At 34.8% G+C, this 26,190-nt stretch overlaps 1 protein-coding gene across 7 annotated transcripts in view; it reads right to left on the bottom strand.

Annotated features, from left to right (window-relative positions):
- The window catches only part of LOC135217473 (protein sidekick-like), a 258,080-nt gene that overhangs the window by 20,885 nt on the left and 211,005 nt on the right, over positions 1–26,190 (bottom strand). For 3 of the 7 annotated variants that reach the window (XM_064253381.1, XM_064253382.1, XM_064253386.1), the window contains 4 exons: positions 18,556–18,576; positions 5,982–6,139; positions 5,495–5,657; positions 1,851–1,877 (listed from right to left, as the gene is read on the bottom strand). In XM_064253381.1, coding sequence (XP_064109451.1) covers positions 1,851–1,877; positions 5,495–5,657; positions 5,982–6,139; positions 18,556–18,576 — 369 coding nt within the window. The remainder of the gene's footprint in view (positions 1–1,850; positions 1,878–5,494; positions 5,658–5,981; positions 6,140–18,555; positions 18,577–26,190) is intronic. The other 4 variants (XM_064253384.1, XM_064253387.1, XM_064253388.1 and 1 more) reach the window with 2 other exon arrangements.

Below are 26,190 nucleotides of genomic sequence, written 5' to 3'. Positions count from 1 at the left end.
CAAACAAGAAAAAGATAAATGTAAGAAAAGAATTAAATAAAATAGAGAAATTATACTTTCAAGTAAGGAAACTTAAACTCAAGACTCTATAAGCATGAAAACCTATGGTAAAACCCAATATTGAGAAAAATGGTTAAATCACAGCAAAAATATGCAAATATTCACGTTAAAACAATTTGTTGGTCGCAAGACAAATCCCTTACATCAACAGAACATCTGCACTGATACCTTAAAATATACACTTTTCAGCAATCTTAGGGGCAATGGAAGCCAAGCAATGCCTAAACAATAAACTTTTTACTATATGTAACTCTTGAACTTTCAAATTTACTATTTTTGCCCATCTGAAATATTCAATTTTAGAAAATGAGCAAAAGGAGCAACAAATAAACTAAGTCCCCCTTCGCCTTGCCAAAAAGAAATGTAACTGTATAAGTAGTACATAATTTATGTCAGGCTAACATATCTCATACTAACGTAGGCCTATCTGACAACTGTCATTCTTCCAAACTCTCAGAGGGATTGTGTGAAAGATCCATTCTGAAATGATAGCAGAAAACTGGGGAAAGGTACAGAAGCTGAACAGATACGTAAGAAGCGTCTCAAGAAAAACAAAAAGTGAAAAGCTGAAAGCAACCCACTATAGGCATACTGTAAGAGGTATCCTTCTACAGGGGATCATGTTCATCACGACATGTAAACAAGGAATAACAATATGTTTATCAGATCCTGTAAGCATGGAATAATCATCATGGCATATTCACAACATTTATATTTCATTCTTGAAATGGATGCAAAACGCAAAATAATAACCATTTTCCCTTGCTAAATAGTTTCATGTATGTTTCATAAAACCCCCACAAACCTTTGGGCAATTTCTAAAAAGATAAGAAATGTTACTTGTCTCTTTTAAAATAATAACAAGGGACAGACTAATAATATGTTATTTTATTCTTATCTAAGCTCAATAAACAGGCTAGTGTATCACAATTTCAATAAATCTGGGAGATTTTGATGTCCATAAACTTTAAAAAGTAAAGTTTCTAATTATAATTTTTAAAAATCAAAATTTTTTTTTATCTAATTACTTCAACTCAACCTCTGTAGATGGCTTCACCACAGAAAAACATAACCTCATTCACTATTAAGTTCCTAAATAAAAACATCCAAAACTTACAGGTATGTTCTTATTACTTCTAGATTTGACTTTACAATACATTCTTAAGTCAAGATGTGTACTATTTCTCATTATATTTTCATTATAATGGTAGCTCCAGTTATAACTATTCACAAACCTAAACAATGTTTCAGCATGTGTTCTTTGAATTTCTTAACAAGATGTTGCATGAATTTGTTTCGTTTATTTTTGAAAAGTTGTATAAGTTTTCTCACAATTCCCTTAATCCTAACCATCACAACATAGTTGGCATATCTTAATCTTATGGGAAATAGTCTCCAGTAATGTCTCAAAAAGGTGTCTTAAAAAGCCAGGTATTCCATCACATGCTATTACTTGGAATAACCTTCTCCAAATATTCAAAACCCTGCAATGTAAAAAGTCAACATGCACAAATAACAGCTTCCCAATAAAAGCACTTGATTGGTAAATGAAATGCAATGCTTCTAAATCATAGTACCCTGTAAGTTGGAGACATCAACCAATTTAATTACCTGAAATGCAAGTGTATTCATTATGGGGAACCAAAAAAGGTAAACAATGCAGAAATCCAAAAACCAAACGCAATACAGAAAAAACATTCGTCCACAAGATTTGCTGCTACCAAATACATACATGCAACATGCAAAGATACCTGTGATTTTAACATTGAACGGTAATGGTTAAAACTTACGTGCTGATAACAATTCCTCTACAACACCTGGGAATAAGATATGCCTTTTAATATACATGCAAAAAAAAATAAAATTGACAAAACAGCATTTAAAGATGGTGAACATGTGTCTGAATGTAATTTGTGGAGAAAAATAAAAATTGAGAAGCTAATTACTGTTTAGTACATTGGTCTCATAAAAGCTTTAATTTATTTCGGCTGCAATAACCACTATAGTACTATTTAAATATCCATTACGGTAATTACCACTTGTTCTCTTAAGGGGGCCGGCCGGCTAATGCCATTTTTTAAGGACAGGACTTTGATATTCATACCACTTAATAAGGCGACTTGGGACATCTCCAAACCGCATATGATTTTCATCTCTAACTTTCGTTTTGTGACACCAGGGCGATTTATCCCGAAAATAACCATTTTTCAAATTCTTTCTATCTACTCCCTAGATATTTAATATTAAGACCTAGGATTACTACCATATGTAGACCTGATGTAGACGTCCAATCGAATGAGGAGTTTTTTTTCTATAAGTCATTTTTTTTTTTGCTAGATATGAATTTTTCATTATGGTACAAAAATAAACCCTATAAATCAGGAGAAAAAAAACAAAAAAATCGAAACAAAAATGGGAAAAAAGGGCTCTATTTGATTGTTCTATAATGTCTTTCTGAGTTATATACCAAATTCCAATGTTATAGCTTTAAAACTGTGAGAAGATAGATTTTGAAGGTCAATAAGTATAGTTTTGAGATACAGGTGTTCAAAGTTTTCCTTCGTATTTTTATAAAGACAATGTTAATAAATAATGATTATTATGAATGTATATTTCTTTTTTGTGTATTAATAAACCAAAACTAATTTATTTATCATAATCTAATCATAAATGACGATCCCTTTGCTCATATATCGTAGCCTGGGGCACTGCGTCAGGCAAGACGGGGCACTCCTTCCTACGCAACTCTCTCTCTCTCTCCTTCACTAACTCGGCTTATTACAGCAAATTTTCTTCTTCTGTATGTTAGCGAGATGTTTTCCTTGCATTTTCCTCTTTGGCATGATGAAATTCTTGCCGAAACAAAGATAAACAAACGTAAATGCAAGAGAATGTCAGGTGAAACTTGAAGGTGTACTCTCTTCTTACAAACTCAATTTAATAAATCACGATTATTATGAACTTCATATTCCTTTTTGGGTATTAATAAACCAAAACTATGTTATTTATCATAACTGAAGATCCCTTTGCTCAAAGATCATAGCCTGGGGCACAGTGTGACGTGTGCTGTCAGGCAAGACGGGGGCGTTATTACACAACCCTCCCTCTCTCTCTTCACTAACTACGCTAATAACGCGTATATTATGATATTCTGTAATCATATTTGAGTGATTTTTCTTCGTCTGTATGTTAGCGAGATGTTTTCCTTGTCTTTTCCTCAATGGCATGATGAAATTCTTGCCAAAACATAGATAAACATACTTAAAAGCAAGCGAATGTCAGAGGTGAAACCCAAACGTGTACACTACAAGAGCTTTCTCCTCGCACTGGCAGCCGTAAACTGACTAAATTTCCTCCTGCCGCCTCATGGAATCTGTACAGATGCCATTGCTCAAAATTTCTTTGACAATAATTATCAAAATTTACGATAACAGAAGAAACATTGCATTTTCTTGTACGGATCAATGTTTTAGGCTTATTGAGTTACGTTTACTATTACCCTGTAACTACGAAAGTAAGAGGAATTTTGACGAAATATTTCGTATATGTATTCTCAATTGCTATATGAAGCTTCATGAATTTTTTCATGACTCTGCATTTTTCTCCCTATACCCCCATATATAAGGGTTCCGGCTGGCCCCCTTAAAGAAAACAGTAAGCATCAGAAAGTAATATGAGTATTTGCTCTATTCCGGAAAGTTGATTAAACCTCTAGGTTTGAATTAGGATTAATGTGCAGATGAAGATAATAAAACATAATGGAAGATTCTGTGAGTAAAAGTGACAGTTGTGGAATCCAGTACCCAAATAGCTCTCTTGGCATCTTGACTGAGCATTTTCCATAAAAGCTTGCAATACTGTATTTTGACAACTGAGAACCTATTGTTATTTCTTTGTGCTGACTATCTGCTATCTGTGCAATAAGAAACAAAATAATAATTAGCAGTTTAACCAGAGCACTGAGCTTACTTATTTTGCTAATTTGTAAAATGGTAATATTCTTTCATACAGTAAATAAACAATTAAATAGTATCTCCTGGCCATACAATGAAGAACATCGCATTCTTCAAATTTGAACACTCAGTTCAAAAAGGATATATCGGAATTGCACAGATTAAAACAAGCCAATGAGAAAAATAGCCTTCCTTTACATTTCACTTTCCAGCGAATCATAAAACAAGCCAATGGCATTCTTTTGAATTTCATTTTCTGGCAAATAAAAATCCTATCTGAAAACAATAGCGCAAAATATATGAAGAAATCTGGAATAAACTGCCCCACTAATCTGTCGCACGGATCACTAGATTTGGCAAAGAAATCTGTGACGTCTTTTATTTGTACTCTGAGATGCAGCAATTAGAGGACCATGTACTTAAAAAGTAGTCATTCTTTCCAAAAATAAATAATTAAAATGAGCCAGCCTATACATCAAAAAATGTTGATGTAGTTTCACTTTAACAAAACCTGTTGAAACAATTGTTATAAAGCTATAGAATAAATATCATGCAAACTTAACACTGAAATTTGTGAAATGCCACTTTCTAATCTACAAGCACAATTTCTTTTATGATGTATAGCAAAGACTGTGTTTGAACATTCAACTAACAGAAATTTTTCATGCACTTGACCTCTATTTAAATTCTAAATCGTCCCATTGGCATTATGAAGCAAATTACTAGTTACAGTTACTTTGTTTGAAGCATAAATCTTGACATGATAAACACTACGAGCGTAACTAAGAGCAAAAGAAGTAAGACAGTGGGAAGAGGGCAATTTTTTCTGACCCTTGTTATATTAATGCAAGTTAATGAAACACAAAAAGAGCAAAACTTTTCAGAATTAAGTGCAAGGATATTATTTTCCTCATTGCATCCAAAGGGAAATTACTTGACAGACAGGACAAGAAGAAAATTGAATGTAACTAGTAGCTTTGGTGTACCACACCAGTATGAGACAGAAGTATTGTGCAAGAGTAACCAAATGTAAATTATTCGTGAGAAGTGGAAGCCAAAACTTGGATACATTTCGCAGCTCTGAACATCAATATGAACTGAAAATACCAACCACAGTGAAAGGTATAGGAAAGGGATTATGAATCGGGAACAACCAAAGAAATGACTTTCACTGGAGTGCTTCTAACAAACTGTAAACTATCCTGGCTGAAAGAGGTACAGTTTGTTCCTTTCAAATTAAAAAAAAATATATTGTCTAGAAAATTTGCAAGTATGGAGAGGAAGATATCAGAGCAGGTTTACTCGATACTGAATTACGTATGGAATACAGTACGTATCAAGTCATCCATATTCTAGAAGAAAACTTCAGATATCATAACGTACTTCTGAAAAGAACAGAACTTGCTTAAATAATAATTACTGAAAATCTTATTTGACATACAGTAGATACATGCATAGTCTTAAATGAATCTGAGACTCACGTTTGTATTTATAGGTCTTGCTCTTGACACACAATGCAGCAATCACAATAATTATTAAAACCACGGAAACTGCTGCTAATGTAACCATAAACCAAGTCTGGTGGTAGAATGGTCTTTGCTGCAGATATCCATATTCCAAAAATCGTTTTGAAGGAGTGACAATCTGCAAATGAATTACCATAAATCAGAAAAAAGAAAATTTTCTCAGAAAAAAATGATAAACTCCAGCACAAATTCTAAGTTAAAAAAAATGATATAGCCCTGCAAAATTTTAAGTTAAAGACAATACCATAAATGAAATAAACCACTGAACAAAACAAACCCAACCAACATATGTCCACAAGATCCTCTAAATGAGGCAATTCATTATTGGCAACTGCAAGCAGTCTTTATCCTACATTTATTATTAACACATTTTAGATACTGTATAATTAAAGCACCATCTGGAATTGTATTGAGAAGATAGGAACTTTCACTCATTTCTTACCTTTTCATTTGCTACTGCAGGATAAGATATCCCATACTGGTTATATGCAATAAGCCTAAACTCATACTGGGTTGATGGTAGCAAGTTCTGATACGAAACTGTGTATTCCTCAATCTCCCCAGTTTCAGTCTTCATCAAAACTGTCCACTTATCAGAATCTGTAAAGAAGTCGGAAGATGTAACATTTCTGTTTCAAAGTCAAAGTGGAAATTTTAAGTCATTTTCTTCTAGGGTGATACTGTATTGTATTTCAGGTTACATTTACGTAAAAAATTGAAGCTATGAACTGGCACAGATAAAATCTTCACTATGAATGAAAGTATGGACAACAGAATAACAGTACAACCAAAATGACAACAAAAGAGAGTGGGGAACAGATGTGTAAATTTTCTTGAGTGATTTGAAAAATGAACAGCATGTTAATCCAAATATTGGAAAGCACCCAGTGTTAATAACACATTACTCCTACACCAGGTTAAATGCTACTGATGGAAGTACTTATACAGAAAATGTCAATTTAACTTTAAAAATGTATTTAGAAGTTCATATATTCTTGGTTTACACAGATCACTTAATCATGATAACTTCAGACCATTGTTTTGCATAATTTCAACATACATTATCGTCACTGTAAAGTACTTAGTAAATGGGACAAGTCACTTCTAAATTAGTATACAGGTACTCCTCACTTAACAACAGGGTTCTGTTCCAGTGACCACGCCGTTAAACGAATTCTTCATTAAAAGTGTTATTCTCTTTATTTTGACTAATAGTATTAATTTTCACATATATTATACACAGAACTAGTTTCTGGCATAGCCTAAAACTTAGCAAAGTTCTGGCAATGTTTTATATCATTTTATTACTCATATACTTTAACTTCATCATTTTATAACTTCATAATGTTTAATACATTTAGCCTACATTCCCAAGTTAGCCTACTAGTAAGTCAATACAACTAAGTCAATACAGTGCTAAACTCTTCTAAGAATCTGCACAATATTTAGCAGTGACTTTCATATTCTAAATTTGGTATTTCATAATTATCGCTATTAGTTTCTTCCTCATTTATTTTTATTCTAGAGGGTAATGAGATGAAAAAAATTAATGAATTTCAGTGATCACAGGGCATTTGAATGTCGCCGTCAAAATGTAAACAAAGCACAAGGCCATCTATTGAGTTAAGTGAACACTAAACTATTCGCTGAGGGGATAAGCATTTTCTAACACTGATAGAGATTTATCCATGCGCTTCTTACCTACTGTACCATCTGATCTCGTGGGTGACATATCGAATACGTATGTAAATACACAGTTGTATAAAAAATTATCAAACTGTATTACATGTAAGTCCTTCAAGCATAATAAGAGTAAGTAATTCACGCATGCCAAATGTCTCATTGTTTTGATTAAGAGGTATGACTTGGTAGAGACTTCTCAAGTGGAATATGAAAAAAAAAAATATTTATTTTTAAGTTAATATAAAAAACATATTTGACTTCACACATTTTCTTTTCATTACTAAGAATTATTCTCACTAAAACAAAAGAGGTATGGCATAATTTTTGTTGTCTTGAAGTTGTAAACAAACGTGGAGCCACCCGTTCGGCTGCGCAATGAACTAATAGCGGCTGAATCAAGCCAACCAGGGAAGTTCCTAGACCATAGAATGCCGACTATGAGGTTCAACTGTATAACTTTTCTATACAAAGTATATTAAAGCCTTATTCACTGTTTTAGCCATAGATTTCAAGGTTTTCAAAACCTAGGCTAGGCTAGATTATTGGCACTGAATAGCCTGTCTCTTGGCCACCATTGACAACGTTTTTATTTTCATTTTGTGGTTTTTTCTCCCTCTCTTCACGTTGTCGTTGTAACTCCGAGTTGTCGTAAAATGAGGAGTACCTGTATATAATTTAATGCACTTCCAAAAAAACAAATCCAAGGACCTCTTAATTCACAATCATAATTTTCAACCAATCAGAGAACAAAGAAGTTCAGATCTCATAATAATATGCAGGGTATCATTTCTTAAATGATGGCATTTTGCAGCATATGCTGAAGATGTAGTAAATGAACCTTAAATAATTGTGATCAGGGTCACTTACAAAATCTGAGCAATTTCCACAATAGTATGAATATTTGGAGCTTTTATTTAGCTATATATATTAAAAGTCAGAATAATATTCTAAGGGAAAACTAACTATATATAAGTGATGTACTTTGTCTCAAGGAGATCCCTTAGTGCAAAAATGATTTCAGTTGAGTGGAATAACCATCGAACCATTCATTATATACTGTGTATCACCAATAGTGTATACAGGCAGTCCCCGGTTATCAGCAGGGGTTCCGTTCTCGGCCGGGTGCTAATAAGCGAAAACCCCCATTAACCGAAACTCAAGTGCTTTCAGTTAATGCCACCAATAACCAGTTAATGGCGGCCCTGTTAAGTATGTTATGGCACCATAAATCTATTATTGCCACCTTATGGCACCGATAACTGAAAATTGGCCAGTTATAGAGCCATAAATCACCTATTTTATGGCACTAGACAAGAGCCATGAAACTGGAGTGCCATTAACAGAGTCCGCTGTTAGTCGGGGACTGCCTGTATATAAAAAAAGAAGGCCAATAACCATATTTCATTTTATTCATATATTTACCATGCAACCTTTGTGCACAAAACTTTTGAAGCAAAGTTTCTTTGTTTTCAAAAAAATAACTACTTGCCCTATATGTTAGTTGTATTCACAATTAATCTAAAGGATTACCACAAAAATTCCTTTAAAAATATGCTGACTAATTCTTCATTTAGTACTTAAAATTGCACAGCAGGATCCCCATTAAAAACAAAGGGACATCTTGCATGACCTGTAACATCATCAAGCACCAACAAAGCAATTGCATCATCATGAGCATCACTTCCACATGTGCTGATTTTAAAATGAATGAATCTGTAATGTTTCTGCCATTTTTACTAATATCACCATCACAATTTTACATTTTTTCAGTACAGTGTCTGGAAATGATTGAAATCTCAAAGTTTTAGTTGCTTTGGAAATGTGGTGCAGTAGATCATGTTTACATAAACACAAAAAATGCATCAACTCTGCCTCATTTTATTCATGTATAATAGTTGCCAGATCATTTTATCTATGAGACAAAAGTTGCAGCTGGTTCTTTTAGCTCATTACTCACAGATATCAACATCAGTTCCAGAACTGGAAAACTGATTATTTTCCAAGACAAAGGCAATAACATAGAAATGCATCCATGCATAGTTAATAAATTCCAATTTACATGTAAACAGAATACAAGGAACAACAAAATTAGTATTTCTGCATTAATACAAATTTGTATAGGCCCATTACTGTATAAATCACCTGTCAAGTTTATGCCACAGGTAGCAATTAAAGTTTGCCAAACGACTCAAAAGACCTCCACCCTTGATTATCCCTTAACCCTCTTACGCCGATTTGACGTATTAAACGTCGAGTCAAAATGTCTCCCGTATGCCGATTGGACGTATCATACGTCGGCTCAAAAAAGTTTTTTTAAAAATTCGCGGAAAAATACTTATAGGCCTACCAGCCGAAAACTTTTGTATCACGCGCCTTGGGGATGCTGGGAGTTCACGGATCAAGGCGTTGTTTTGTTTACAATCGCTACGCAGGCGCGCAAGCGCGAATTTCTTTCTTATCGCACTAAAAAGTATCAGTGACACATCTCGGAAATTATTTCGTCACTTTGACATAATTATTGCACCATTTTAAATTATCCTTTACATGAAGTATTATATATGAAAATGTGCGCAATTTCATGCACAATACAACTAAAAAATACTCATGATTGTAGCTTTTATCAATTTTGAAATATTTTCATATAAATAACGATAAGTGCAAAAATTTCAACCTTCGGTCAACTTTGACTCTACAGAAATGGTCGAGAAACGCAATTGTAAGCTAAATTCTTATATTATAGTAATATTCAATCATTTGCCTTCATTTTGCAACAAATTGGACGTCTCTAGCACAATATTTCGATTTATGGTGAATTTATGAAAAAACTTTTTCCTTACGTTCGTGCGTCTTGGTTCTTGATAATCTTCCGATAAATTTTTTCTGTGCGATTGTCCTAATGTTTGCACCCTTTTAAATTTGCCGTTACATAAAGTTTTATATATGGAAATTTGCGCAATTTCATGCACAATACAACAAAAGACAACCCATGGTTGTAGCTTTTATCAGTTTTGAAATATTTTTCATATAAATAACGTTAAGTGCAAAAATTTCAACTTTCGGTCGGTCAGCTTTGACTCTACCGAAATGGTCGAAAAACGCAATTGTAAGCTAAAACTCTTATATTCTAGTAATATTCAATCATTTACCTTCATTTTGCAACGACTTGGAAGTCTCTAGCACAATATTTTGATTTATGGTGAATTTATGAAAAAAAAAAAAATTACGTTCACAGCGGTAACTTCCGAAAAAATCAGAATTTTTTTGTGCGATTGTCGAAATGTTTGCACCATTTAAAATTAGCTGTTTCATAAAGTTTTATATATGAAAATGTGCGCAATTTCATGTAGAATACAACTAAAAATGATTGAAGGTTGTAGCTTTTCTCTTTTTTCGAAATATTTGCATATAAATCACGATAAATAGAAAAAAAACCACGTTCGGTCAAATTTGACTCTACCGAAATAGTTGAAAAACGCAATTGTAAGCTAAAACTCTTACGGCCTAGTAATATTCCGTCATGTTTCTTCATTTTGAAACAAATTTGAAGTCTCTAAAACAATATTGTGATTTATGGTGAATTTTTGAAAAATATATTTACCTTCACTCCGCGCGCCGAGTCTCCGAAATACGTACATGGCATTATCCTAATATTTGCTCCTTTTCATATTAGCCTTTTTATAGAGTTTCATATATCAAAATGTGCGCAAATTCATGAAGAATACAATAAAAAATAATTGAAGGTTGTAGCTTTTTCCATCTTCGAAATATGTGCATTTGAAAAAATATATATATTAAAATTTCGACATTCGGTCAAATTTAACTCGTCCGAAATGGTCGAAATCTTGCCATTCTAATCTAAAACCTCTTACAGTATCGTAATATTCAATCATTTGTCTTAATTTTGAAACAAATTGGAAGTCTCTAGAACATTATTTAGAATTACGGTGAATTTTTGAAAAAAATATTTTTTTGCGTCCGTGCGTTACGAATTCGTACATCATTTTGTGATAATATTTTTCCGGTGTTACTTTTATTGTTTTACAATGTATTATATATCAAAATGATCGCAATTTAGTGTACAATACAACGCAAAAAAAAGTAACTGGTTAGCTTTGACCGTTTTCTGCACAGCGTGACTTGAATACAATTATGTATGAATTTTTTTTTTTTCGCTACCATATATCGCATTATTTACATATGATAATGATATTATTTTTCATTTCTGATGGTTGCATTCTAAACTTCAGGCAATGACAAAAAAAGGAGCCAAAAATGAACTCTTAATCTTCAAAAGTACGCGCGCTGTAATTTTTTGAAAAAATTATTTTTTCCACTTCCGCGCTCACTCCAAACCAGGCCCGGCATACGGAGACGTTTTGATTTTTAGGGCTCCGGCTTAAGAGGGTTAACAGTCATCTTTACTCCTAGCTTTCAAATCTGAATGATTGGGATGACCCATTTCCTGTCTTGACCTCTTCCTTTTGTATTCCGCAAAGGACTAAAGTGATAATCTACCTTGAGTTTCAGCTATCAACCCAATTAGCCCTGAGTTTCAAGCGTCATCCCAAAAAATAGTTTCTGATAAAAAAGCAAACAGCAACATAACTTCAGCCAGATTCAGCAAGATACATTAGGGCAGCCTACTCAGCATGTAGTAGAAAATAACAGTACTGTATCAATACTGAACAAGAAGAAAAAATATAATGTTCTTGATTACAGACCAAGATATATGGTGAAGAAGTCAATTTATTTTTAATGCTTCACAAACACCAATGTAATGCATCATCTTTTCATGTAAAATGAAATACGGATGAGAATATATAAAAACATTCCTCACATATGTACACCACTTCTTCTTCCCAGCTTTAACCCATTTTTATATGGGGTCGACGTTATGGATGAGTCGTCTCCACCTTTGGTCCTGTACATCGTTCTCGTCAATACCTTTCCATACATATCTTACTATATACACAAGTGGCAAATAGTATGTGCAATATTTCCAATATAGAAGTTCTAAAATTTCAAGAATTAATGGATTAATAACCATTGATCCATTTTTTTTTATTGTTAATGATATTTTCCATCATATTGTAATTATTAGGCAGAAAAATGTAAACGAATTTACAGGAGATATTTAAATATCCTTCAATGATCTTTACATTTTGTGCTCGCGATATAAAAATAAGCTTCCAAAAATGTATTTCATAAATCAAGAAAACTTCACTTACAAAACAAAATTCTAACCATTAATAGCCAGTTAATGGAATTTCATCACTGATAATCCACATATTTTGATCACCTTTTCCCTTTTCGACATGAACTGAGTTTTTTTTTCCACTTTGTTGTCTGTTACATTTTTGCCTGAATTCAAAACTGGTCTTGGCTTCCATACAAGATATTTTTCTGCTTTCCTGGGCATCCCAACAGGCAGCTTTCCTGTTACTTCCATACAAGCCGTCCCCGGGTTACGTAAGGTTTGGGTTACATCGTTCCAGACTTACGCCGCTATTAACCACAATTTCCAGTGTTATAAGTGGATTTATGGAGCCGTTACCTGCTTTACGGCGGCTGTAACAGTGCTGTAAGATTTATTTATTCCCATTATGATTATGGTAATTCGGGTTGTGCGATTTTTTTTTTTTTTTTTTTTTTTTTTTTTTTTTTTTTTTGCTCGACGAAGTTTTGACTCTTTCCATCATTTCCAAAGCAACTAAAGCTTTGGGATTTCAATCATTTCCAGACACTGTACTAAAAAACACCCCTTTATCACTTATTTATTTGCAGTATGATCTTCCCAATCCAATCTTGCTATGAATCTTAGCATTCTACAATCACACACTTTCAAAAATGTTGTGTTTTGGAAACACAAATTAGTGCATATAACTTATAAGGCAGTCCCCGCTTACCATCGGTTAATGGTGACCCAGTTTTACAGCTCCTGTCTAGCAATGCCATTAACTTTATTTTTGATACTGATCTCCAGATAGCAGCACCGATCTCTGGTTAACGGCGCCGTTAAGCAGCAATCTCTAGTTAACTGCACTGTTAAGCAGGTTATTAATGCTATTATCACTTATTTTCAGTTAGTGGAGCTCAGCCGGGAACGGAATCCGCCTTTAACTGAGGACTGCCTACACACGTCCAAAGTCTTTTCTCTTTCCACTAATGGGGTACTTTAACTTTGCAGTGGTCTAAAAATCTCTTTCCACTTCATTTAAGCTGCTGCTACTCTTTCTCTTTACTTCCCCCTCATTAACTGCATCACAATCCTCTTTTAAGAATTATCGTTCAACCACATTATGATACTCTGATTATTGCCTCTCTGCACTTACGCTTAATAGTTTGAGCATAAAAAATTTCTCCTTCCATGTACATCTTGCATTCCTGAGAATCTGTTCTTGACTCCAGTTTACATTCAGTTCACAACACTCTGTTACACTTGCCTTCACCTGCATTTAACAATGCAATAATTCAAAGTTCAAGCACCACTAATGACTTTACTGTGTGAGAGCTAAGGATGAGGGGTTTAGGCAGTACACAGGTCTAACTACTGAATCATAAGTAGCCAATGCCTAGTTCACTTTTGTCTCAGCTTGGATGGAGTGAGAGACAGAGCATTGATCACAGCTTAATATGAATAGTTTCTAGGACATTGTGCAACAGCACTATGAACTATCCCATGCCTCTACTGCTCATGAGAGACCTTTAAACATTCACATAGCAGACATCATAAGCTCTGGTTCGCTTGCTCTAAATTTTAATCTTCTCTTCATTTCATTCTTCCATCATTTCAAATATTTCTAAAACCTCTCCATGACTGAATTTAAAACTGACATCTGCATATAGCAGCTCTTGGGGTCTCCCTTTCAGCATCCCTTTGTGGCTTCTTCCATGACAAAAGCAAATGGCTTTGGGCTGAAATATAATTTTTCTGATACACCTGCCACTGTCTTCACTCTAGATCTTGTGTCATTGTATAGTACAGTAGTGCCTCAGGTTACGAAATTAATCCGTTCTGAAGCGGCCTTCGTAACCTGATTTTTTCGTATCTAGAACTACATTTTACATGTAAATTGACTAATTCGTTCCAAGCCCTACAAAAACACCACAGTAAATTTTATAATAAAGCTAAATTGACCAATAAACAATGAAATACAACAATTTGGACTATTCAATACCTAACATAACCATGACTGTACCTGTAAATAGTGTAATAGTGTACAGGGTACAAGAAATACTGTATGTACATGTACGTACGTATGTAGTAAAATGTGGAACCTTACCTTTCGAGTGAGGCGATGTCCGAAAGTGACTACAGAGGAGGAGGACAAATGGCAGAAAACATGAGCACTTAACTTTATGAAACACATTAAAAAATGGCAGAAAACATTAACATTAAACTTTACGAAACACATTAACAAATGGCAGAAAACATTAACACCTCTTGATTATCTCCATCTTTTTCTCCATAGAAAGCATCCTCTTCTTTCTGTGAACTTCAGCAACATTCTTGGGACCCATGGCTAATAACGTAAGTAATTAAGTTCACAAACAACACGATAAAGTAACTTACAGTACAACAAAAGCGAAATCACTAACACGAATTTATGTAAACAAACGAAATATATGTGAACGAACGAATTTCAGATGTTTACGATAACACTGCCGCAAAAAATGGTCAAGGAACGCCTTTACATAGAGGCATGATGGGACAGATGCTGACCAATAGGAGAGCAGGATCTTACGGCAGTGACTAGTGTCAGGAACCAATGGGAGAGCGGGAGGATGGTGGCAAGTCTACTGAGTTGGCGGCACGCTAGTTTTAAAATTGTTCTCGGCGGCCCGGGCGAATCTTGGACTTTACCCCCTGAATTATTTTCGTATACAGAAGCAAAAAAATCTTTGCCTTTGCTTTCGTAACCTGAAATTTTCGTACATAGGGACTTTCGTATGTAGAGGTTCCACTGTACCATCAATAATTCATGATTCTTTCTGGCACCCTTTGCTTTTATATCTAATTGCTGATCTAAATTGCCTTCTCAATACTATCCATAAACATATGAATTTTCTCTTCCTCCTTGCAGAAAACCTTACTTGAAGTTTCCACATTATCATTTGACTACTGCTTTTGCTCTTGATCTCTTTGGCTTGAAGCTAAAATGACAATAATCTTGACAAGTTTTCACTTTCCTCTGGCTTCTACACCAAGCAATCTCATTCCTCTATTATCTATGTTATGTTATTTCATGTATACTGTAATACAATATTACTGCTAAGCTCCTTTCCAGGAGTTCTGGTTGTATCTTTTCCTTTCTCAGGTTTTCATATACAATATTACATCAATGACCAGCTCTCCAGCTGCTTTTAGCAGATTGGCAAGACGGTTCTCAGGCTTTTCCACTATCACCTTCCCTGAGACCTTTTAATCTCTCAAGATGTTACTTTCCTATACAAACTATCTCTAGTTTGTATTCAAATACATATAGAATTCAAACTACCTCTAGCTTGTACTCATTCTCTTCATTCAGAAGTTTTTCAAAATAAGACCTAAAACTGAAGCAGTAAATATCTTATTTTTCAACTTTAATTTCTCCATTTTCATCTCTTATACACCTTGCCCTTTGTACATCTCAAGTTTTCCTCAATCCCTTTTCTATTTTAAATATTTTTTCTCCAACCTTTACTGTATTGAAATTGTGATTCTATTCCTTGTAATTCCCAGTTTACATCAGTCCAGGTGGTCTACATTACCTCAGCACAAGTAAAATAGTTCATGCATTCAAGGATTTACTTACATTAAAGTTAAAGTTAAAAACACTAATCATTGAACAGTCTATAATTCACCTGTAAGATTAATAGCAGCACATTCTGAAGCCTAACTATACACACTGAAGTACTATTCAACAAAATCAAATGGCTTGCACTTTTACGCATACTTTTACTTTTACGCATCACACATCTTGGTCGTGCTAGTAATTCCTCCTTTGACATTTCAATTCTAATGTCTCTACAATCTGACCAACTCTTCTGTACAAAGACATCAAATGATGCAACTTTAATGCACTACTTGACAAATGAATGAAAGAGATAATCCACCCATAAGTTTACACAAGGAGGGGAGATTAGTTCCAACTACTGAGCTTCAAGTACTTCTGCCAAGAGTCATTTATCAAGTATTAATACCAACAGAATTGTTTTAATCCTTCTTTAGTTCCTGCATGAAAATTTTTCAAGCACTACCCATAACAATGAGACTGATGTTTAAAAATTTGTCAGTGTCAATAACACATAAAAAATCACAGTCACTTTACAAGACAAGAGCATTCTGTGTGCCACTTTCCTTGGCTTAATGATGGACAAAAGCATATACAAAACCTCACTATGAAAAACCCTTTCACCACTTGCTCTGGGATAAGTCTTTATGTCCTAAATCAGTTTCACATGCTATTCTCAAACTGATCGGACAGATTTTGGATAAAAGGAAAACTCTTACTAGCTTCCAATAACTTAGCGCCATCAAAATAATGTAATAAATAAAGTACTACGTACTCTAACATTTCCTAAAAACTTTCATCATGTGCCAACAGTTCTAAAATGACTGTCCTTCATAAGTGTCCTACATAATCTAATGACATGTAGAATATACAGTTACAAATATGAACGTGCAGAACCATCAATCCCAAACTTCAAAGATCTTATTAATCATGAAAACAGAACAGATCTCTCTAAAAAATTGAAAAAACTCAGCATGAAAATTTGTGTCCAAAGTCTTTCATAAAAAATGGGAAAGGACTGGTTTTCAGATGCATTAAAACACAACGCTATCCATTAATGTAAAATGACTCAATAAACCTTCAGCATATAATGCACTGAATAAATGCCGAACTCTTGCTATGATCTCTAAGAAAGAGCTTCCACCAGTAGCATTGATCATTTCCAATGTCCTCCACCATTATCAATTGATACTGAAAGTGCTATGCATAATTTAAAAGATTTGCAGCGGACACAATGTTAAGATATAAAATCACCATTACAGGTTTTTTTTGAGGAAAGAAAGTTGTTTTGTAAAAATCAAACTACAATGTTCATATTTCAGAAATGAAGAATACCATGCTAAAGATCATGCATTAAAGCAGTACTACGTATATACTTGACATGGTAGCAATGAATGTAGACATAGCATTCAGGCACTTGTATGATAAAAGTATGAAGAACTGCAAGAAATAATGTAAAGCTGACTGAAGAAATGAAAAACTGCAATTTATAAGCTGTTTTACTAAGCAGTTACAATGTAAGACTTACCATGCAGTTCAGTGTTCACACTGGTCAGCACAAGTTATCAAACACTTTATTGCACTTGCCAATTACCACTTCAGAAAATTTACTGGCAGGGCAGCCCTTTACCACTATTATACAGAATAGTTACAGATAATACTGTAGTTATGATTCAAGTCGCATTCCCAATGCAACCTTCTTCTGAAGGGGAATAGCAGCAGATGAGGCATGATAGGAAAGTTTTGGCTTCAGTCAAGACCAAAACTCAACATGTGCATAATCCAGGTACTAAAAATGAACCAAAGATTATAGCATTCTCATAGGCCTTTTACCAAAAATATCTTTTGCTTATAAGTCAACATCATCTACCATTTTATCATGAATACTATGTAAAAATCTTGAAAATTATGTTGCTATTGAAATAAGCTTTCCAAAATTGGAAAAAACAGAGCAAAATACACTTAAGAAGCCCATTAATCAAGAGAAATTTGCACACCAATGCCATGTTCACAATCCTGATTTCCTTGGGGCTACTACCAGTTACTATACACCACAACCATAATTGACAGACAGAACTCATTTGTTTAATTGTCTGGTACCCAAAATAAGTGAAATGTCCAATGCATATAAGCTACAAAATAAAAATATTTCCTTTACTTTAATGCAGGGAAAAATTGTCAATCATAATGCCACTAACCTGAATGCTGTTCACACTAAGTAACTTCAAGTCATTTGAACTAAGATACTGGGTAATCAAACTACATACAATCCTATGCCCCTAGGGAAATTAGTCCTATGTGTCAGTTAAAAAAATAAACATCTAAAAGGAATCCAATATCCAGTTAAGTTTTATAAATTACATTTTGTTTCTACCAGTACCAATGTATGTTACCTTAAGTCAGCATACCCATTCTTTTTGTCAAACTGAGCAGCTACAAACCCTTTTTAGTGATGAGTGTGTTATAGCATTTGCAACCTTCCTGTTACTGCCTGCATTCAAAAAATATATTTCAAAGACATGCAAGGCAATGGAGCCATTCCACAAAATGCATACTTACACATCTGCCATTCTAAGCCAGCTGTAGTCGAGCAGGTGAGGAGGATAAATTTTAATGAAAAGAAAAGAAAAACTTAGAAAACCATCACCAAACACACTTTAAAAAAGAAAAATAAACAATACAAACTATCGGCAATACTACTATCATGCTTTCTGATAAAAAAATTTAAAATGACATGCAGAATAACCAATAAGCAATACTAAGGTTACATAAGCAAAATTAACATTGAAAAAAATCTTTCATAATATATTTGTGACAGCTATGGAAGAACAATTTTGGGTTAAACTGTGGTTACGTACACCGTAGTTACAATGTCCAGACAGAAATGTTATACTAACTGTACAAGTTAAAATGTTTCTGAGAACGTGTAACTCAAAATTCACAAAAATCCAAGTAATTACCTGGAAACTCAAAACTGCCAAGATCATTTTTTTGCCAGAAAAATTACACACGTGAAATAAAATCAGATAAGTATGCAAATTCTGAAACCTCATATTAAATATACAGCAGTGAAAAACGGAAATATCCTAATCACCCGTGCACAGCAATGATAACTGACTTACGGATAAACTTAGCGCTTTCTAGTTCTTATTCGATGATGAACTACGTTGTCTTTCTCAACAGAACCATCATTCAACCATCATTATCCTAGGTCTTTTGCAAATCATATGTACTTCACAACCAGTTTAAAAGATGATGAGAATTGTCTGCTACTATACATGCACCTCCAAAGAAACCAGGGTTACACTTCAACATGCCTCGCACAGGCAGTAAGTTTTGACATTTTGTCTTAGTTAACTACATCATTTCTTTTCTGTTCGGGTGCTTAATGATTTAGTGAATTGTGAGAAATCACAGGCTTTTCCCTAAGCTCTGTGTCTCTGACTGATGAGGTTTTTATTGTTTTGCATCACCATATTGGATATCTCAATAGAGAAAAATACATACCATGAGTAGTCTTTGGTTTTTTCATAGAAAGCCCAGCCTTTTGTTTATTCACTATAATGTTTACAGTTCTTCAATGCTAGTTAGTATCTAATTCTAGTACTGGATATATTATCCGGTAAAGCATCCCCAGCTTACTTGTAGCATCGATTAACGGCATTACGGTTTCATGGCACTTGGCTAACAACGTCCTTAACCAGATTTTCAGTGATGGTAAGCAATTTTCAACTTTGGTAAACTTTTTATTGGCATCAGTAAGAGGTTTATCAGCTCTGATAACCGGTTTATTGGTACTTACAACGTCGTAAACACCATTTATGCCATAATTATCATCACTTTCAGTTATCATCACTTTCAGTTATCGGGAATTTTCAGTTTGTGGCACTCGGCCAGGAATAGACCTCTCTACAACCATGGCCTTGGGATAACAGCTACATGGCTGTAGCAGCAGGACTTCACTTCTAATGGACACATCAGGCAGCTGAGCCAAGATCAACATGGTGAGTTTCAATGAGTCGGCTACTAAAAAGTTTGGTATTGTCATGCTCATCAACAGAAAAACCAAGTTTTCTAAAAGTCCACACTGATTCTACACATCTGGAGGTTCAAATGTCTATTAAAAACCAATGTTGGATTCACACACACCCTTCATTATTCATATACAACTCTTTGGAGCTAAGAATCCTGGAGGATATTTGACTTCTTTCACTACATGGGAAGCATTCTGGTGATATGCTATACAAAAGAAATGTACTGCAAGCTTATTGTTTGCTGCTATCTGTAGACAGGAAGGTTTAAAGTTTTTTTTATTAAAGGGGACTGTCTAATCATAGAAGAAATCTCCCAGCTTTGCTAATCCTCAACACTACAGAAGCCCCTATTGTTCCATTACAATGCAAAGATCTCAGCCTGGTTGATGAAAATTGAAGTATGTATTGATATGGTCCATGTCTCCCACAACTCCTGGTATTTAAAGGTTGTGTCCAAGCATCATCAAAACAGACTTTCATGAAACTGGAGTATCTTAAAACTCTTCCCCTGGGTTGGAACCTACAAATTTGTTGATAGGTTAAGTACACTACTTAAGCAGCTCTCCAAGCGAAGAGGCAAGAAAAATGCCCTTTGCATGCCCAACTGATAAAGGGAATACATACAATGACGATACCCAAACTGAATATTGCAACCACCATGGTTTATACACAAAAGGCAAGACAATATGCTTGACTTGCCAATAATCTAAATCTGTGCCCAGATGCCCAAGCTGTTCCTTGTACAGCTCATCCCAGAAAGAGCCCGGGCCTAGATATGTCAACCTGGGAGTAATAGACGACAGGAGAGCATAACTCAACTTTTCTCCAGTTAATAAGATCTCTCCCATTTTCCTGTCCCTTACAGGAATCCTGATGTGAAATTAATCTGCTCCAAGTATTGCAGAGGTCCAAAATTACCATAATCTTCCATGAATCATGCAGGAGAATTGTTTCCATTTCCAAGAAATCTTTCTAATTTACAACCAGACCACAAGATACTCTCTTTTCTTGCTTTTACTTTTCCTTCACTCAAAATGAAAACAACGCAAGTATATGTTTAGACATGTATTCTGCCATTTTCTTTCTTATGTAGCTCTCACTCTTGAACTTATCTTTATCATCATCATCATAAACGTTTTATGTTAAATTTCCTTCGTGGAGTTAAAAATACTCTCTGTTTTATGACCTTTCTAGGTAAAATTCTCATCAATCCAAGTTTCCAACTAGTATAAGCTTCCTCAGTCAATTGCTGAGCCTCTGTCTTTTCTATAACTGGATGCTGTTTTCCCATTTCTACTAATTACAAGACTATCTTTAATCTCTCATTTCTGTATTTTTTTAATGTCTTTAAGTTGCTTCTATTTTTGCAATACAATTTTCCCAGCAAACCCTACAAGAGAATTTTAACACTTTGTAGTCACACCTTTTCAGAATCTTGATTTTCCATGAAAGCCCTCATGTCTCGATAAAGAAACACTTCGTGTGCAGAAACAAGTCTCACACTTGTGTCATGAATTTCTTCTTTGCTTGTGAATGAGATGTTCTTATTCATCCATAGTCCAATATTTATTTCCAGTTTATTCATTCCAATGTTACTCTTTTTCTTACCATCATCTAAATTCCTTTTTCATAATCCACTATGCTCCTAAATTAAAACATCAACCCTCTCAGGTTTCCTCTCCACTATAACAAAATCTTCATCCACTGTAAGTGCTTCTTAAACATCCCTTCAGGCTTTGGTTACTCACATTTCTTTCTGTTATCCAATTAGCTATTAGATCACTTCTGGAAAGTCCCAGTCTCTAATACTAGCAGATTAATTAAGCATTTGCCAAAGGTAGGTTCAGCTTGGTCATTTCTTCAAATTTTATGTTAGGATTTCAGTTATCTTCAAGGTCTCGCCTATCGTCTATGTTTACACAAAGTATAAGCTCCATTTTCTATTCCAGCCAAATAATTAAGTCTATTTTTTTCACATTTGATAAATATTATGTACTCATGCATATATAAAAATAAAATATGAAGTAAATTACATTAAGTAAATAAATATGATTACAAAGTAAATAATAAGTTTTATACGAAAGCTAAAGAGGAAAACAGAAAAACCAGAGTAAACAACACTGTACTGTATGCATATGTTCTACAGGAAAAGACTGTATATCTACACGCTGGCCGACTAACTGAAAAATTAATAATACTGTTAAATAAGACAACAGCAATAGAAGCTTATGCATGATAAAAGTTACTTGTAAGAGAAGAATGTAATAAAATCTCAAAATGATGAACTAAATTGACAAATTTTTCATTTGTATTTTTCACAGCTAACGAACCTAAGGTCTTAACAATAGGAAAATCTTCTAGTCCCAGCTGGAAACCACTTAAAAACAATCAAAGATTGTAATGTAAGGAATCTGTTGTGTCTGGAAACAATGAGCATCCCATGACTCACTGAGTCTAACCAGTCACAACCTCATTTCATTTTCAGAACAGCCTGAAACTTTTATATTAAAGAAAGATTGACTAAACAGTTTCTGTTAGCAAATTCCAGAAAGCATTCCTAACACACAAACTGCAGTAATCTTGAAAATTCTTTATAAGTAATTCCTTGTATGTACTAAATTACCGTATTTCTCAGCATCAAAGAAGCACCATTAGTCTGACTTGCAATATGTAACAAATAAGTAAAAAAATAAAATAGAGTTACAACAGGTTGATGGTTACGTTTTGGCGGGTACACTATGCACACAACCATCTAATGCATTGAAGTAAACCTTGGCTTCAATTAATACAGAAAACTGATTACTATTGTGGCTTTCCAGGGCCTTTATTTTAAAGATACTTTGTTCACTGTTCTTTACAGTTCATTGATTTTAATATTTAATAAGCTTTTCTGAAGTTGACACACCAGTGAACTGAAAATCTATTACAAATTACTGAGTAATGTGCGTGATATAAGCTACCCACTTTTGTTAGGAATTTTCTAGGCAAACAATGTCCCAGTACATGCAAATGGATGGGGCTGCAGCTTGAGCAGTATTTTCAGATTTTGATACTACTGGAAGTGGGCCTATGCAGCAATTATATCTATTCTAAGACAAAGGAAAACCAAGCACCACAACAGGAAAAGTTAGCGATACAGAATAACATTTTACTATTGCACAATTACACTTTGTACAATGTCACTCGCACATGACATACCAAATGGAACAAGTGAAAATGGAATGAAAGGTTGAAATCCACACAATACAGATATTGCAGAGTGAAAAACATTTTAAGCTTCAAAACCTTAAAATATTTTGCGCATTGTTACAATTAAATTGAAGTATCTGTTTAAGATACTTCAATTTCACCTATGTGAGTTAATATTGTTCCCAAAAAGTTAAGAATCCACTGAAAAGAGTGAAACTATCAGTAATACTGACAAACAACATTCATGTTGCTACTAATCTGCTGACATGTCTACTGCAGTCTGCCAATATAAGAATGAATTTATTTTACTACATATATTTTTGTTCTATTTTATCAATACTGCATATACTGTTCATACACTTTATCCAGAGGTCATATACGTGAGTTCCAAATACCGTCTAGCAGAGCTAACATTCCTCTGGAGTTAGGTTAGGATAGGTGTATGAAAAACAATCATCAGCTTCTGTGACAAGGTAAATTTCAGAGAATTATTTCAGGAAACAAATATTGTCCTCAGCGTCAGGAAATATGGGGTATAAGAAACCTAGTTCCCTTTCAAAAAGAATTTGAGTACTACATAGTTGGCATATTCCATAACCCATGTCCCATGATCATTAGAACTGGAATCTAATAGGTGCACTGTTTTCAGAGTACTTGGTAATGTAACTTCCTAATATATACTTTCCTTACAGAAAATTCACTCCTGTTAACAAATCTCTCAGCCTTGTAGGCAGTAATAATAATTAATTACACTGCAACTTCAGCCCGTGGCAACATTGCTGCTTGCTTTGTCTTCTTGGCTTTCTATTTGCTTTTCAACTCTTCCCACCAAGATCCTTCAAATTTGCATCACATTCAAATTTTCCATTGGAGAACAAATCCTTTGGGACAGACCTTAAGGCCTAGCAAGGATTCAGTGGTTATTGTAAACTATAAAACACTGCCCATGTCATATTTTAAGTGTGTGGAAATTGCTGACAAAAGATATGCATACATCTTTTAAGGGCAAAAACATTTTACCAAAAAATCTAATACATTCAAGAAATAAGATAAGTAACAAGTAGTTTTGTATTTCTCCCCTCAATTTACATTAGTTCACTAAAACCACATGACACAGCAGTTACCCTAATGTTCATTACTTCACAAAGACAATGTGGGCTATGATGGTAATCAACTGATACCACAGTTCATATTTTTAGTGGTCTTTACCTAATTTCCTTCCATTAGATAACCTGTCACTTCAAATCACAAGTCAGTTCTTCTTTTATATTAAAATAATCAGAATACAGTTGACCACCCGTATTCGCGTTCTCCGGATTCGTGGATTCACACATTCGCAGATTTCTCTCGGGAACATTTCCCTGCATTATTTGTGGAATATTCGCACATTCGCAGTATTTTTCTATGAGAAATATCCACAAATTCCTGTTTTTATTTTCATCAATTTCATCATAAAATACCAAATTTGTAACTAATTTGTATTTTTCATAACTAACAAACCTGAGGTCTTAACAGTTAAAGGCCCACCTCGAACCACCCCTCTAGCAGTCTAAACTGGGTTAGAAATATAACTGGTGGGTCACAGGTAGCCGTGGGCATTCTGGGTATACATGCCCTGTGACCTGGTATAGATGCCAATAGTCCCTGGATCTCACAAGTGTAATTTTAATTCTACCGGTTTCCAGCTTGGCGCTAGTAAATCCTAATGTTAAGACCTCAGGTTTGTTAGTTATGAAAAATACAAATTAGTTACAAATTTGGTATTTGTTCATATACGGAACAAACCTTCGGTCTTAACATTAGGATAGACTTACTTATTGGAGGGAGGTAAGTCTCTACAACTGACAGGGAGTTTGCCACCTTATCCATTTCCGAATATATAGGGAAATTCTAAGAGAATAGACAATGAACCTAGAACCAAAGATATAAGCGGATCTATTGGTTTTCCCCCACTGGGTGTAGATACCATTCTATTGTTTACTCTTGTCCCTTGCAACTGGATCCACCTTCACCCCTCTTTTCCCTATTATCTAGAGGAGTGTGTTGCTACTGAAAAGTATATCATAACCTAAGATAGCTTCACAGTATGGCTGACCACCTCACCTGCATCTAGTCCGTTCCAGCACATGACGGTACTCTCCTTCATATTGCCCGTAGTTAAAGGAGTAGGAAGAAAGTAGTAAAGAAAAAAGACCAGTCATCCCATTCATTCTACTTTCATACCTTCATCTTAGACTAGACGCAAACTGACCCGCCAGGGGCACTGGATGAGCTATATCACTTGTTGGGCCGCCACCACTGGACCCAAGGAAAAAGTGTCCAAGGATCTATGGGCAACGTCTTTCAAATAAAAAGAGGTGAAAGTTGTTTGGCGTTTCCACACACCAGCTTTCAGAATTCTATCCACAGACATGTTCTTCTTAAATGCCAGAGAAGCACTCAAGCCCCTGATGTCATGAGCTCTAGCTCCCACCTGGCTATCTGACCCTCTGTCTTCTGCCATATAAGCATCTCTGATCGTCTCCCTTAGCCAAAACGATATTGTATTCCTGGACACTTCCTTCTTGTTCCGTCCTGTACTTACAAACAACCTCCGGCACCCCGGCCTGAGGTGCCTTGATCTCTTTAAGTACTCCCTTAGTGCCCTGACGGGGCACAGGAGCATCTCATCTTTGTCATTGTCTACAAAGTCTGCCAAGGAAGTATGGTAAAGGAGTCGAATCTGCCGTCTACTATTGTTGGGTTTTGGGTCTTGGCCACGAATTCTGGGACAAACTCAAATACCACTGACCTCCAACCTCTCGAGTGCTTTATGAGATATGACAGGCCATGTAGCTCCCCCACCCTTTTGGTTGAAGCCAGGGCCAATAAGAAGACTGTCTTCAGGGTCAGGCTCCTATCCGTGGACTGCCTTAGTGGTTCGTAGGGGGGTTTTGTCAGACTACTCAGTACCCTGGTCAGATCCCAATCT

This window comes from Macrobrachium nipponense, chromosome 7, assembly GCF_015104395.2.
Source record: "Macrobrachium nipponense isolate FS-2020 chromosome 7, ASM1510439v2, whole genome shotgun sequence".
Lineage (NCBI taxonomy): Eukaryota > Metazoa > Arthropoda > Malacostraca > Decapoda > Palaemonidae > Macrobrachium > Macrobrachium nipponense.
The sequence above is the reverse complement of the archived record's forward strand: the minus strand, read 5'-3'. Positions and strand labels throughout refer to the sequence as shown.